This window comes from Thalassophryne amazonica, chromosome 4 (genome assembly GCF_902500255.1).
Source record: "Thalassophryne amazonica chromosome 4, fThaAma1.1, whole genome shotgun sequence".
NCBI classification, from domain to species: Eukaryota; Metazoa; Chordata; class Actinopteri; order Batrachoidiformes; family Batrachoididae; genus Thalassophryne; species Thalassophryne amazonica.
Window position 1 is genome coordinate 97,687,310 of NC_047106.1, and position 15,773 is coordinate 97,703,082.

The following is a 15,773-nucleotide window of genomic DNA, read 5'->3' on the forward strand; positions in this document are numbered from 1 at the left end:
CTATCCTTAATACTTTGCATTGGCTGCCTGTCTCCTACAGGATTCATTACAAAATCCTGGTATTGACTTTTAGAGCTCTGCATGGACAGGCACCGGAGTACATCAGGGACCTGATCCAGCCTTATGCTTCCTCCAGGAGCCTCAGGTCATCCAATCAGAACCTGTTGATGGTTCGTTCCTCGGACCCGTTTTAAAACTCGTGGGGACAGATCATTAAAAGCGGTGGCGCCTAGCCTCTGGAATGAGCTTCCCTGTGCCCTTCGTTCTCTGGACTGTATAGATACTTTTAGAAGGCAACTAAAGACGCATTTCTTTAAGTTAGCTTTTTAGCCTAATATTGTATTTTATTGTTTTCGTATGTTATTTTTAGATTATTTTTGTATGCCATGTGCAGCGCTTTGTGACCCTGGTCTGTGAAAGGCGCTTTATAAATAAAGCTTACTTACTTACTAACTTAGAAGTTAAACAACATAATTTGTCACTGTCCAAATACTTATGGAAATGACAATTTTCTTTTTTCCTTTTACGTACAGAGTTGCAGGACCTACTAAACATCTGGTTAATTAGTAAAACAAATGAAACAAGTACTAAACACAAAAACAGGCTTTTTTATTACCACACTCAATGGTTCAAATTAAACAATATTGTCTGAATAAATTACACTTAAATTAAAAACAAAAACCCAGTAATGAGATATTTTGTCCTATGTCATAGTTATCAAACCTTTAAGTTTACCAACTTTTTAAACCTTGAAAATACCTCATACTGTACAGTTAATTGTGATGTTACTCAAGAAAATACAAATTTGCAAAAGCCTTCGTCAAACCAAAATTGGAAAATACAGAGTGTAATGGTGCAAGGATGAACATAAGAAAAAGCAAATGCATCTTTCAAAACTTTCATACAATTCTCAGGTTTGTCTTTCGAAGGACACATCAGTCCGCCACCGCGTTCACAAAAAAAGAAACCTTCGAAACTGAATAGCAAGCATGTAACACAATAAATACTTCTGAAATAAAAACTTAAAAATCAAGCTGAATAAAAGTGCTTCATATGAAATCAAATGTGTTCTGGTCTAAAATGTGTTCTGGCTAAAGCAGCACACCTTTTGGAGTGAGTTCTTTGTCTCCCAACACAGCTGCTCTGACAGAGCAACAAGACACAGATTCTCTATGGAACATGCCGATAACATCCTCAAGGGGACAGATACACTAATGATCAAAAACATTACTATTTAATCATTACAATTCATGTTACATATCGTCGAGCAATTTTTCACAAGAGTACTACTGTAAATATTACAGGATTAATGTCTCCTATTGCATCCAGAAGAATTCATATCTGCTGCTATAGAAAAATAAAATCACTTCTGTACATCCAGCTTATGTCTGGACTGAGAGGTCTGGTTTTAAAATGAGACTAAAACACACACGACTCGAGGATGGTATGTTTTAGTTTTTTTTTTTGAACATTTGACTCAGCATGTCCGTGCAACTTACACAGTCAATCTCTCCCTAAATGTCTCTGCAGGTAAATAACATGTAACAAACATGAGCCGAGGGAACAAATGTTTCTTCTGAGACCCCGTCCACAAATTTACAGATATTACTTCCACCCATCAATAAAATCAACTCAGGGTGTGCAATATCACCCAAGATTAATATTATGGTGATTATTATTATTATATCGGAGTCTTACTTTTATCCATGTTGAGGGAGGAGTAGTACATCCTGTCAGCTTTTTAAAATACTTTTTTTTATGATATTAAATACATGGAATGTACCATTGTCAATTGGGAGACACTGGGCAGTATTGTGCATTCCCAACATTGAGAGTATGTGTTTTTTTTGGGGGTGGAGGATAGCGGTGGGTTAACCTTCAAGTGACGGAGTATATCTGTATGTGCCATAGTTACATCTTTAATTGGAAGAATGCTTCCTACCATAAATTTTTCAGCCTATTTCTCCTATACCTTTTTCATATTTTCTTTTTTTACAGGAATAGTCTCATTGTTGTGGCACGGATAACGGAAAACCATTTGTTCATGACCCCAGAAAGATATGTATGGTTTTTAACAATAAAGGCTTTGATTTTTATTAGAATGCTTCACTTCTAATTACTATACTATAATATTTTGGAGTGAATCATGGGTAACAGACTGAGAATAGTGAGATTTACTGCTGCAGAAGCCTTGAGGCAGATATTTCATGCCCAAAGTTCAGCCATCAGAATTTGCCTGCAAGTGCAGCAGTTAGAGGTTGGGAAAAGCATAGTGGTCGAGCTAGAACTCGTAGACAAGCATGTGGATGAGCCAGAGGACATGAACTGCCCCCTCCCAGTAGGCCTGTGATATGGTCAGTCTGTAGGAAACAATGAACTCCTGATCAGGATTTACAGGCTACACACAGGCATAAAATGGAACAAGATGGTAAAGAAATCCTCCTCCTCTAGAACGGTGTCTTGTGCAGGACATCATCTGGAATCCACGGGGCATAACCCTTGAAGCATGATGTGACAACATCCAGTTAGTCATTTTTGCATTAAAATTGTTTGAAAACGATCACTAATGGCATTAGAACACTTTAAAATATCTATCACACATAAAGGAAGCAGTTCAGGTGTGAAAAGCAGAGACATTAAGAAAAAAAAAACAGTCATATAAAACATAACTGCCTCATAAATTAGTAGAGGGTCTAGCTGAGATATGTATGGACATCATATAGAAGAGGATACCTCAGCTCAACTAATATGACCCCAATGAACAACTTGGAATATGTGCCAAAATTTATATCGGGATGAACAGCTTGGAAATGACCACACCCTTTGTCATCCCAAGTGTTACTTCAAATACAGCTGTATTTTCTAAACTGCAGCAGCTACAGATATTTCAAGGTATTCAAAAATGTTCAGAATGACCAGTACATGTTTGGGAGGGTCAAAGAAAAGTGTAAAATTTATATTTTGATATTTTAAGAGAAAATGGATAAAACATCAAAAGAAAACTAACATTTGCCAAATATAATGAAATTTTATTTTCAGTCATACTGTTATCAATGGAATATTGATTTAAAGCAAAAAATACAAAACAAAACTTATTTCTTTAGCAGACAGCAGCACCTAGAAATCTTAACTGTTTTAAAGATTATCAGGGAAATTTCCCAACAGCCAATAGCCCAGAAAGGTACTAAATATGTGGCGATTCCAGCCTGTAGGTAGGTCATTTGACCTAATTTTTTCTAGCAGTTTTCTCTTAAAATATCAAAATTAGAAATTTTACACTCTTCTCTGACCCTTCTACACAAGTACTGGTCATTCTGAACATATTGAGTACCTTGGAAAATCTGCAGATGCTGCAGTTTAAAAAAAATACAGCTGCATTTGAAGTAACACTCAGGACGAAAAAGGGTGTGGTCATTTTCGGGCTAATCATCCTGATAGAGATTTTGGCACATATCCCAACTTGTAAACTGGGGTCATATTAGTCTAGAACAGTCGAGTTATCCTCTCCTATATGATGTGCATACATGTCTCAGCTAGGTCCTAGACTAAATGACCCCACTTGGTCATTTTAGTTGATAAAATAGCCTGCCGCTTGAAGGTTAGTGAGGTAAAATTAAAGCATTTGGAGTGTATTTCTGTTACAGGGTCACAGAGGTCTTAAACAAGCTGTGCCAGTGTTATAGTGGGAGACATCTCTGTGAAAACATTCAGAATTGTGGGATTTTGGAGGTCTTTAAGTGTTAAAGATCTCCAAATTCCCAAAATTCTTCAAACGCATAAAATGCAAAAGGTAGATAAAAAATGGTTTTGCACTATACAATTAATAATTATTTTATTTCCTTCAACATTAAAATCTGGATGAAAAACTCCATGAATCAAATATTTTTACAGTTTTAAGTTTGACATACTTGGCTGCTAAGGCTTAAACCAGCACCTCAAAAGTCTGCCGACTCACGCAACAGAATCAAAGTTTCACAATATTTCCATGACCATGAAGTTATGTATTTTGAAAATGACTTTGTAGTGTGTTACCATCTGTAAGAAAAATATTAAACAGATGTTTCGACTCAAATATGGAGCACAGCAGAACAGGAAGAAATCACAGCTTCAGCGCAGCAGTGCTGAGCAGAGCTGCAGATGTGCTGAAATGACTATTGATTTCCAAATTAATGGATATTTGGTGTACTCCACCTCTTCCCCTATCACTGCTGGGACAGGCTTGAAATTTAATGAATGTTGCTATTTTGTTATTTCTTCAGTGTTACTTTCTGTTGGCCTGACAGGGAAAAAAAATATTTCTTACAGGGTTGTGCAATCCATGTCATGGAGCACCTTCTCACTAGTGATGACTATGACACTTATGTACCGTCCACCCCTAGCATCAATGACTTGTCAGTTTACAGGCATGCACATTCCGATGTATGCACATTGCAATGTATGGATCCGCGATTGTAACAAAGGACGTTTGCAACCATTAGGAGAAAGTTGCAAATATTCAGTCAAAAATTATTTCTACAGTCAGAGCACAAATGTCTTGACCATAAACAAGTAGCAAGGTATTGATGATCTCACTGCAGTGACCAAGGAGAGATTTAGGAAGAGCTGTGAGGAGCCACTGCTTCTTTGTGTTAACAGTCAAGATGACTAATCTCATCAGGGCACCTCTGTGTGAAAGGTTTCCCTGCACCGGGGCAGAACACAGTGGGAGTATTTACTTTCCCATATAGCCTGGGAACACCTGCAGCTCTTCTACAAACACTGAGTGGCCACATGATACCAACACTCCTCTTTGTGCCACTGAAAATGTAACAGAATATTGCCAAAACTGGATGTGTCAGGCACACATTTAAGAGTTCACTGCTGGGCCGTTTTATCAGCTCTCATTTGCAAAGCAACATGCATGTCACAACCGAGAGGAAAAAAGTGGAAGTGTACATGACCATGCAGAGCTGCCTCTTGGGCTCTACGCCTCAGATGGCATGATTTCCACAGCTATATTATCAGTGTGGTTTCTGCTACCACAGCTGAGATCAGGACAATGGATGGCAGGGAGAAGGCTGGAGTGGACCAGGGATCCAACCACTGCAGGTGCATTTGGAATAAATTTTAATAGCAGGGGAAATGAGTGTGTTATTAAAACATCCTGCAGGACATTTAAGAGAGGGCAGAGCTCACCACATCAGCCAGCGAATACCTGCGGTTTAAGCGGCGGAGGCAGGTTCTCATTCTCAATGTTGTCAGAGTCAATTGCTGATGCTGCTGCAGATGCCCCTCCAGCTGTGGTTGTGTTTGAGTTATAAGTCACTGGTACAAAGCTCTCCATTGTGTTCTGCACCTTCTGCTCCACTTCGCCCCCCCAGTCAATGAGGTCCTTCTCCAGTTTACGAGCCTTCTCCAGGACTTGGGCCTGCCTTTCACCAAGCTCTGTCAGCAGAGCCAGCTGTTTGTGGACCTGAGTGAGAGCGGCACTTCCTGGCGAGCATGACGAACCTCCAGCGGCCTGTGGCCAGTTGGGCGATGCCTGTCCAGACATGTACAGCTCAAACTCCTCAGGGCTCAGGTTTAGAGACTGGCCATCCAGCTTCTCAATGAAGGCCACCGCACAGCACTGAGGAGAGGAGACACGACGGGAAAAACCACCAACAAATACCATCAGTCTTTCTGTGATGTTTACTGTCTTCTGATAATTAAGTTAAGACTTCAACCTTTTTTAAGAACTTTAATTCCAAACAGAGTGTAAAATCAACAATTAAAACAGATAACTAGATTTGCAAGCAAATATTAAGGGTCCAAGCACCCCTGAAACCACTGCAGATCCAGGCCTGCCCCAAGCACGGACTACAGACAAACAAAAAAGTGAATGTCTTTCTAACTTTCCTGCAGGCTTTTAGAGCACAGCACAGGCTTATATTTGTGGATTAATTTTGTGTGTGGAAGATTTACTGAAGTGACTGACACAATGGGAGCCCATTCAACTAAAAGGTGAGTTCAGCTCACTGTGGCATTTACTGTGCGTGCGTGCGTGTGTGGGGGGGCGCTGCATGGGAGAAGTTGTTCATTTAATTAGTTGTTTGTTTCATTCCACAGGATACTTTGCTGTTTGATAGACATTTATTCATATTTATTTGCTTGAAATGAGCATGACTGCAAATCATACTTTTGGAGCTCAACACGAGGAAGAGTTCAAAGTAGGTAGTAAAGCATCATGATTGCTCGTATAAAGAAGGCAGCTGCTATAGCCACTTCCTATAAAAAATGCTTTAAGAGTGACCCGACTCTGTTTCAAATGCATTCTGAATGTATTGAGCCCCGTCAGAAAGTTTCCACCTCTAGTTACCACCACCTCAAATTTCAGTCGCCACAGCAGATCCGATATGGAACACCCTCCAAAAAGGGGCACATGCGTTTGTCTATTTCCTCACCAGGTTAGTGAAGTAGTAACCATCTTCTCCAGTCATGAGTCTGCTGGGTTTGCAGAAGCGGGTGATGTACTGGATGTTTGACTGTAATCGTGGAGGGTTTGCTTTCAACACAATGTAGATGAGTGTTGGGAGGAAGTCGTCTGCAGACGCCGCCTCTTTCTTGCTGGCTTTGATAGCACTGAAGATATGCTTGCTGCAACGAGTAATACATGCCAACTTGGCTTTGGGCACACGCTTTGAATCCATTTCAATCACATCTAGAAGGATGCAGAGACATATCATGATCAACTGTTTACATGAAAATTACACTGAATCTTTTATGACTAAAATGATGAGCTTCAGGTGACGTGCTCATGTTCTGCAAGGGTACCTACAGCTGAGGGGGGTGCCAATTTGTAATTTTTTTTTTACTGCAAATCGAAAATCAGTTCCAAACATTATGTTTTTGACTCCTTATTTATTAAAAAATAACTGGTCTCATCATTGGCCATAAAAAAAGCCAGATCAGATCCCTAATCCCAGTATGAGACTCACGTGTGATGGCTTTTACTACACTGTCAGACACCTCAGGAATCTCCTCATCGACAGGGGCACACAGCATCTCAATGGTGACCCAATGCAGTGCCCTATAACAAAACACAAAGACATTATTAAGGACACGAGCAACAGATGTGGTCATTAAACCTGCAGCTGTGCTCCCTTTTGATCAAAAGGAATACTAGGAAACAAAAAGTTGTGGCAATTAGTACCATTATTATTAACTTATCTCTGCTAACCTGATTCTCTTCTGAATAGCCAGGTCTTTCTTCTCATCATCTGTGGTCTCAGGACAGAAGACATCCTTGTATAGACGAGTCATCATGTACTTTTCTACTTCATCCATAATACTCTCTACATGATCTGATGAACCTTGGGGCAATGAGATTGAATACACACGTCAGTATAATGACACTGGATATAGTTTGTGACATCTGTCTGTCATAAGTAAAAGAGTAAACACCACCTTTATAGTGTGTCTGGAGTCGTTCTGAGAGGTTCTGGTAGAAGTCCTGCACACACTCCGACAGCTCATCAGCACCCATGTCCTGGGTAAAAAAAAAAAAAAAAAAAAAAACATAAATCACATCATTAGACTTTAATTTCACATATACATTATGTGGACAGATATCAAAATATGCTTATAAATGTGATATACATTGCTGTGCAAAAAAAAAAAAAAAGTGTCAGCAAATCAGCAGTGCAACATTTCATGAGTTCCTGATCTCATGCCTCATCACCGAATCCAATGAATTCTTCATCTGTATCGCTTTTCAACATTTCCGCCAACTCCCGAGGAAGATTAAGTGTCATCTACTCCTCTCCGAGGCTGTCATCAGACTTGCCAGGAGCATCCATTTCAATTAGTCCGGCCTTTTTGAATCCTGGTAGGAAGATATTGCTCGTCACTAAGATCCATGCTTTGTTGATCCATCCCAAAACATCCCGGAAAGTGGCATCACGCGTCGTCCTGTCTGACATGAAGCTTTGCCCTCCATCCACACCTGCCACAGATGGCCTTAAGTCTCCGGTGCACTGCATTGTCATGTGGCTGGAGTATTTTCCTTAAAGATGCAGAGTTGATGGCAAGCATGGAGTTGTGAACTTTGATTTTGTCTTTGGTGATATGTGTTCGCATACTGCCCATCACAAGCTGGGCTTTGCATGTTTTAAAGAAGTCATCAGGATATTTGAAATAGCATTTCAAAAGCCAAAGGTTCATGATTCCTTCATCCAACCAGTCTCTCATTTGTGGTCATGACAACAGTGGAGGGGAAATGCAATTTTCAGTGTGGGCTTCCATTTAAAAATGACCACGAGTGGCAATTTCAACCCATGCACAGCTTGCCAGGACCATCATAAAAAGTGCGACTTCTCATGACCAGTTGTCACAATATTCACACTTTTTTGCTCTTTCTCTGTGATCCATGTTAATTATATGTTCTGGTAACACATTTATGAAAGGATGGAAATTGTCAACCTCAGCTTAGAAGTCTGGTGGCATTTTATGGTGCATCGTGGTTTGTGTTCTAATTGTCAGGTGGTTGTGTTACATGAAGAGGTAACACCAAGCACGCCTATCAAGAAAATTAAATTTATCTCATTGGCAATTACCTGGGCATGGAGACATAATTGCTGGTTGATAAGCCTCTGCCAGCAACTTGCTTTTTAAGGACCCATCTGTGGACTTATTTTGTAGCACTGGCCTTCTTTGTTTTGTTTTTTGTTTTTTTCCCCCAAAGCGGTAAGAGTTACATCAGCTTTTTTTCCAGGCCCTGACAAGTTTTTCACTCACGCCAAACTGTTTTTCTGTAACTCAATTCCTGTTTTCAGCTGCATACTTCAGAACATTAAATTTAAATTCTACTGTACAGCCTTTCCTTTTGGCCAGCATTTTGTGTTCTCCATAGTACTGTGATATTAATGTTTGCTTCTTCTGTGGTTGAACCAAAGAGATGAATCAACATTGTGGACATTGTTATTCATTAAAGCAGCCAGTAGCTCAGGCTGCAATCTTGGATCAAAGTTTGAAAGACATTCCATAAGGTGCCACAGCCATCAGACAGCAGAATTTATGCAATAAATTTAACTGATGGATACTGACATGAGTCGTGGATCTTGCTGTCGGTGCCAATACAGCAGCAGGTCAAAAACTGACAATCCCTCTTCCAAGACAGCAAATGAAAAGATCGCAAAAAGGAGCTCAATGTCTGCTGTAGTTTTTTGCATCTCTATGGGTCAAACAGTTTCAGTTGTCACACGGGGCAAACGGTGCCATCTTGTGGCAGTAGATGATAATGCTGTACATTTCTGACATTTTTGTTTGGTATTTTTTGACTGGTGGTGTAATAGGACATGTAACCACACCAAATGCAATTGTGCTCTAACATGCACTCTCAGCTGTGGGACCTTAAATGTAGACAGGTGTGTGTCTTTCCAAATCATGTCCAGTCAACTGTATTTACCCCAGGTGGACTCCAATTAAGCTGTAGAATCATCAAGGATGATTAGTGGAAACAGGATGCACCTGAGCTCAATTCTGAGCTTCATGGCAAAGAATGTGAATACTTATGTACATGTGATTTTTTTAGTTTTTTTGTTTTTAATAAATTTGAAAAAAATCTCACATTGTCATTATGGGGTCTTTGTAGGATTTTGAGGAAAAAAAATGAATTTCACCATTTTGGAATAATGCTGTAACAAAATGTTGAAAAAGTGAAGGGCTGTGAATACTTTCCAGATGCACCGTACTCTCTGTCCATCACAAGGCTTTTCCTGGTACCTGTTGCTTATGGAGAAATTCTGCTCAACTCAAGCACGTTCTGTCCAACTCATTGCTTCGTTCTCGCAAAGTCCACTTGAAATGGCTGTTGGTACATTTGTCGATCTCTCACATGCGACCAGTGTTGCCACAGTTACTTTGAAAAAGTAATCCAATTACTGACTAATCCTTGAAAAAGTATCTTAGTTACTTTACTGATTACTCAATTTTAAAAGTACTGTATTTTTCGGACTATAAGTCGCACTTTTTTTACATGTTTTTGCCGAGGGTGTGACCTATACCCCAGAGCGACTTATAAATGAAAAATATACCGGTAGATTCTCAATTAATTTACCGTAACAAAACAATTTTACATGACACAGTCGCTCTATGTTTTAAAATGGCCACCGGAAACGGAAATGCAATGCATCATGGGCACTGTAGTATGGCGGCCGCCCTATAGGTCACGCTGGTCGTGATAACCAATCAGAGAACAGAACATTGGACGCTTATTCCTCACCTCACCCAGACAATGATTGTGTGAAGCAGACGAGGACAGCGCTTGCTGTTATTCTGGGAGGGCTAACAAAACAGCTTCAACCCTTGGATATCAGTGTGAGCAGAGTGTTTAAATTGATGCTGAGAGCTGCGTGGGAACACTGGGTCACCGGCGGCGGAGGATTAGCGTCTGCACTTGGAAGGAGCTGGCGTCGACACCACGGGGAGGTCATGAGTTGCGCAGGTAGGTGCTGCATGAACATCGGCAGCTGACACCTGGTGTGTACTATGGTCCACAGTGGGTAATATGTTAAAAAAGAACTGTTCAGCGATGGTGCGGGTTATGGTTCGGCTTGCAATGTGGTCTGCAAAATACAAACATATCCGTAGGTAAAATGCAGCTCAGGAGAGGGCACTCAAGGCTTGTGTGACTGTTCCTGCGACTTCTGACTACCATAGAAAAATAAAAATTTCAACATTACTGATAACTTAACAAGACAACGGAGAAGGCCCGAAAAAATGCCACCAAAAAGAAAATCATACTCTGCAGATTACAAGTTACGACGAGTGAAAGATGCATCTGAAAATGGTAGCCGTCACAATATTATCAGCTGAACTTTTCATGTTAACATACCTGTATGTCCATGCGACTTATAGTCCAGTGGGACTTATTTATGGTTTATTTTTCTTTATAAGGGATAAAGTGGCTGGTGCGACTTATAGTCCGGAAAATACGGTAACTAAGTTAGATTACTAGTTGGGGAGGTGATGGTCTAGTGGTTAAGCGTTGAGCTTGAGACCAGAGGATCCTCTGTTCAAATCCCAGTTTGACCAGATTCAGATCATTTCACCCACAAACAGACAACATAAGCCAATGCAAACAATTCACTGCAGCTCACCCTCTTGTAGACCATCCTCTCAGTGAAGGCGCGACACTGTTTGAAGATCTCCCTGCCAGACTTCAGAGGCTTAAGAAAATCGATGAACTCACGCGTTGCATGATCAGTGTCCACGGACACCTGCCGGCTTGGTCCATAGCTGCTACTGGGACTGGAATCAAAAATGGCTGCATCTGGATGAAAGCAAGGCTTGCTTTGTTTAAAGCTACAGACGACTGCCACATTTTTGCTATGATCCACCTTTGTCACATAGTTATGTGATGTCATTTAACAGCCTCTACTAACCACAATGTGTCAGTTATCAATCTTCAAAAGATGGGGTACGAATGTAACAGTAAGCAGGTTTTCATTACAGACTTACACAAAATGTAAGCACTATTTGCAGATTGCTGATAAAATAGAACTGTGAAACAGTGCTTCCACTGAGTGATGTTATGCACATACTGGGTTTTGTCCTCTAACAATAACAGATATTTCAGTAGTCATGGCAATCAATGTGCAAGTTATGCTAAATATTGGTCATGCTAAATATCCTTGTCCTGGACAATCAGACAAGTATTACAACTGAACCCTGCTTGTAAAAACACAGAACAAAATGTACCTTTTTTTGGTGGCGTTTTTGCTGAAGGAGTAAAAAACTTTGTGACTGTGTTGACTTTGCTGGATTTTTCCTTTGTTTTTCTCTCCTCAAACTTGCTGAACGATGTGATGGCAGGCTGGGGCTGAGATTTCTGGTGTCTGTTTGCATAAGCCTCCTCTTCCTCCCTCTGCAACCTGTGAGGTAAAAGACACTGCTGCTGTGATGGTCATTCTAAGGATAGCAAGATAAAGGAGCAGTCATAGTGCAAACGACAACAGACAAGGGGCAAGAACGCATCTACAAATATTACAATAAATATACAAACCCTTTTACAGTGCGTGCATATTGTTCTGTCCTTACTGCATTACAAAATTCATCATCAGAATGTAGAACTCAAGTGACATCCATTACAAGATGATTAGTTAAAGGCCATGGATATCATTATGGTAACCTTAACTATGTGTTGGTAGGTTATTATTATAATGGTGATGTGACATCCTAACCTTCACCCTAACCCTAACCTTAATAGTCCAAATAACCCAAATGTTAGCAATACATAAACCCAAAGAATAACTGAAACAAAATCTGATGGTTGATATGTTGATATAACTGTAACCACTTCGTTAGTTAAAACATTTCAAAATGCATCTGTATTGATTTGCTATTTTGTGACTTTAGGTCAAATAAGAGGCTACTTTTACCACTCATATATTTTAACATTGAAGTTTTCTTAAAAACAGTGTTAAATAAAAATATTATCATGTGTTATTCTCATGAACTGAGTGTAGTGTCACACCTCCAGTATTTTTCTGTAAAATACTGTTTTTTTGTTTAACAATGATCAAGCTTTGCATGACTATGCTATGATAAAGTAAATAAGCAGATCACTTAACTTTAAGCGTTATAGTTTCTGAGCGCCTTACTTTGCCCCCACGCAATGCACCTCATGAATTAAAGTTTTTTTCTTCCTTTCTTTGTTTTTTTGGTGAGTACCACCAAGCCTTTTGAAAATTCAAGCTAAAAATTGGCCATTCTAGGGGTACCCAAAGGGGAAAAGCCAGGTACGACAGCCCAAGTCCCTTCATTATGTCCAGAAGGCTGGGGAATTTTGTTGAGTGGGCAATCTCATTCTGGGTTAGCCAGTACATGGCCCTCAGTGAGGCAGTCGGAGTCCATGGACATTTTTAAGTCAAGACTTAAAATCTATTTTTATTCTCTTTCTTATGAGTAGTTTTTATTTTGTTATGATCTATTCTTTTACTTCTGTTTTTAATTAGGTATTTGAATTTTTTTTTTTTTTTTATTTTAATTTTTTATGTTGAACTGTTCTATGTGAGGCACCTTGAGACGGCTTTTGTTGTAATTTGGCACTTTATAAGCTGATTCAATTGAAATTGAACAACATTTTATTGAGTCTTAAAGTAAGTAAATATGAAATTGGTTACTGGATCCTTAAACTCTGGACATAATAAACTCTACATGGTGGGTCCTTGATCTCTGGACATAAACAGAAATAAAATCTGTTTTTGTCAAAAGCATTTCCTTTCAGACATTATTATTGGCATGAATGTATTTCCATACCTATGAGCTGAGCTCTTGCAGCTGCGTGGCAGGTCAGGTTTATAAAGAATGCAGATCGTCTCATTTTGGGAGGAAAAAACGTTTTAGTCGATTGCAGTTTATTGTCTGCATTGCAACGCTTGTAAGAGGTGTCATTTTATTTAAAGCGGCAATTCGTTTTGAAGTTATTAATTCCGAGCGGACTCTATCTCAACAGAGAGCCACGCAGCATTTGAAGCTGTGACAAAACGGAGGACGATTCTCATTTCTCAACTGCAACAAGACAAGAGTCCCAGTTATTGACTTTAATCCAAACAAAAATGACTCATGATATTTTAATGGCTTTCAGAGGGGTTAAGAAGTGGACTTACCGCTTCTGAAGAGCAGCGAATCAAAGAGCCACAAGCCATTGAATCGAAGCATTGCTTCCATTCACGTTTCGAACTGGAGTCGTGCTGCAGAAACGGTTGATTGCAGACGCTGTACTGAAAATCATAACGGTCCAAAATTATAGTGTAACGGGCCGTAACGCAAGTTCGCGCTAGCTAGAACCCTGAATGGTCTGATATGGGAAAATATCAGACTGGAAATCAGCCAATCAGGGTGGGTGTAGCATATAATAACAAAGGATTATTAACCGAGCAAGCGAGTTTATTAATTATTTTTATTATATGGCTATATATAGAAACACGCGAACTTACTGCATCGCCCGAATGTGAAAGCTGCTGACGGGTTTGGGCTCGTAGTCAGAAACCTGTTTGCTTTACATCCATGAAAAACCCGCTAACAGATGGTCTGGTCATTAGCTGGTAAGCTTTCAATCTGATGCCGTTTGGATATTTATGGAGTATGTTCATTTCTGACTTGGTTTTTCGAATCGTGTTTTTAGCTTTCTGGTTTGTAACGAATCTCATACGTGATCCGGACCGACTGTCATGGTAACGATCTGATATAGGAAACTATCAGACCGGAAATCAGCTAATCAGAGCGCGCATATCGTCATAACCATATAATAACATTTATCAAAATTATTTCCAACAAACAACAATACTTGTGGCATACCTACTTAGCACACCTAGATGTAGCTACCATGATATAAAAGCTGTCCTAAAGAGTTTTCTCAAGCTCAGACTCAAATATGACCTCAGTGTACAGCAAAACAACACTAATGAACTGGCGCTGTGGTCACAATACATTCGAAGTGACCTGTAAATGGCAGAACATAGAGACACAAACAAACCTCTCAGCAAGTGCCCAATCTTCCTGAATCTGCTTTTGTTTCTCTCGCTGATTTTCCTCTCGCCAGCACTTTGAGCAGAGACCCTGCCAGGCTGTGTTTCCATAAAAACCACATCCTTTCTTGCACAGCAGCTCTGACTGGTCCAAATGGATGCCACGCCGTTCTGATCGCAGGCTCTTCATCCCTCACCAAACTCTTGAAAACTGCTTGGAGCCCCCAAACTACATTAAAATGAAAAAAAAAAAAAAAAAAAAAAAGTAAGGTAACGATGCCAAGCTGTGATCCAAACTGTGCAGAATATATATTTATGACACCAGGGCCCAGCCTGACTTAATCCACTGGATTTGCTGTTAAGAACTCAACAGAAAGAAAAAAAAAAACACTGCAGCAAAACCTGAATGACAACAGGTCCAAGCAATTTGATATACAATATTTCGTTGTAATGCTGTATATTAAACAAAAATCCAAACAAGTCTGATTTACGTCCCTTTTAAAGGGACTGATCAAATGTCTGTCGAGCTCTGATCAACATACCGACTAGCTAAGATGACCTCCAATTCATTTTCACCACGCGTTAGCATTAATCCCACACGCTCCGCAAATATGTTGCAGTAGATAAATATGTTAACACTCTGCCAAATCCGATTCACATAAAAATACTTAACCTAAGCAGCTAATGTCAGCAAAGTAACAGCCTCCTGAGGATAAGATAGTGTTGACTTATGCTATCAACCCAGCTAACGCTAGCCGGTACTGTAAACTACCGACATAAACGTTTAGTACATGACCGCACAAAAGGTGAATTCTGCTTCAACATATACTCTCATTCGTTGTGGTGAAAAATGTAACAGAGTGAAGTTACCGTCACTGTAACGCCAGCCTATTTTAGGTTCATGTTCAGCGTTTGATTAGCTCCAGACTTAAATTCAACACACAGCCATTTTATCCCTCTGAGGCGTTTCTTCTTTCCTGGTTAATCGTTAAGGGGCGCTCATGGTTAGTAAATAACGAAATTGTACATTAGCGCCATCAACTGGTGTGGAGGGTGACACACTTTCTGTATGCACACTGTCCCACTGATCTCTCTATATCAGTGGTGTCAAAAGTACACAAATTTGTTACTTAAGTAGAAGTACAGATACTGCAGTTTAAAAACACTCTGGTAAAAGTTGAAGTATCAACTTGACCTCTTTACTCAAGTAAAAGTGAAAAAGTATGTGCTCCAAAACCTACTTAAAGTATAAAAGTATAAAGTAACCTTAAAAAATAAAAAAAA

The 15,773-nt window shown here is 39.8% G+C and overlaps 1 protein-coding gene across 3 annotated transcripts; it reads right to left on the reverse strand.

Moving 5' to 3' along the window:
- Positions 1-590: 590 nt before the first annotated feature.
- On the reverse strand, positions 591-15,485 carry rabgef1l (RAB guanine nucleotide exchange factor (GEF) 1, like). 3 transcript variants are annotated; one of them, XM_034168304.1, is made up of 10 exons: positions 15,360-15,485; positions 14,498-14,718; positions 11,719-11,891; positions 11,118-11,290; positions 7,426-7,507; positions 7,199-7,331; positions 6,957-7,048; positions 6,423-6,679; positions 5,195-5,608; positions 591-2,498 (listed from the first exon to the last, which is right to left on the reverse strand). In XM_034168304.1, exons 2-10 carry the CDS (start codon positions 14,677-14,679, stop codon positions 2,448-2,450), a joined length of 1,557 nt encoding a protein of 518 aa, XP_034024195.1. In that variant the 5' UTR covers positions 14,680-14,718; positions 15,360-15,485; the 3' UTR covers positions 591-2,447. The 3 variants fall into 3 exon arrangements, with proteins under 3 accessions (XP_034024195.1, XP_034024197.1, XP_034024196.1); XM_034168306.1 differs by having other exon boundaries at positions 5,176-5,608; XM_034168305.1 differs by having other exon boundaries at positions 15,317-15,430.
- Between the last annotated feature and the right edge of the window lie 288 nt (positions 15,486-15,773).

Coding starts and splice junctions, on each gene's coding strand:
- rabgef1l (XM_034168304.1), bottom strand. CDS start 14,679: ATGAAGAGCCTGCGATCAGAACGGCGTGGCATCCATTTGGACCAGTCA. Junction 7,508..11,117: donor AGAGGATGGTCTACAAGAGG/GTGAGCTGCAGT, acceptor TTTTTTACCCAG/GACATGGGTGCTGATGAGCT. Junction 7,049..7,198: donor GCTATTCAGAAGAGAATCAG/GTTAGCAGAGAT, acceptor GTTTTGTTATAG/GGCACTGCATTGGGTCACCA.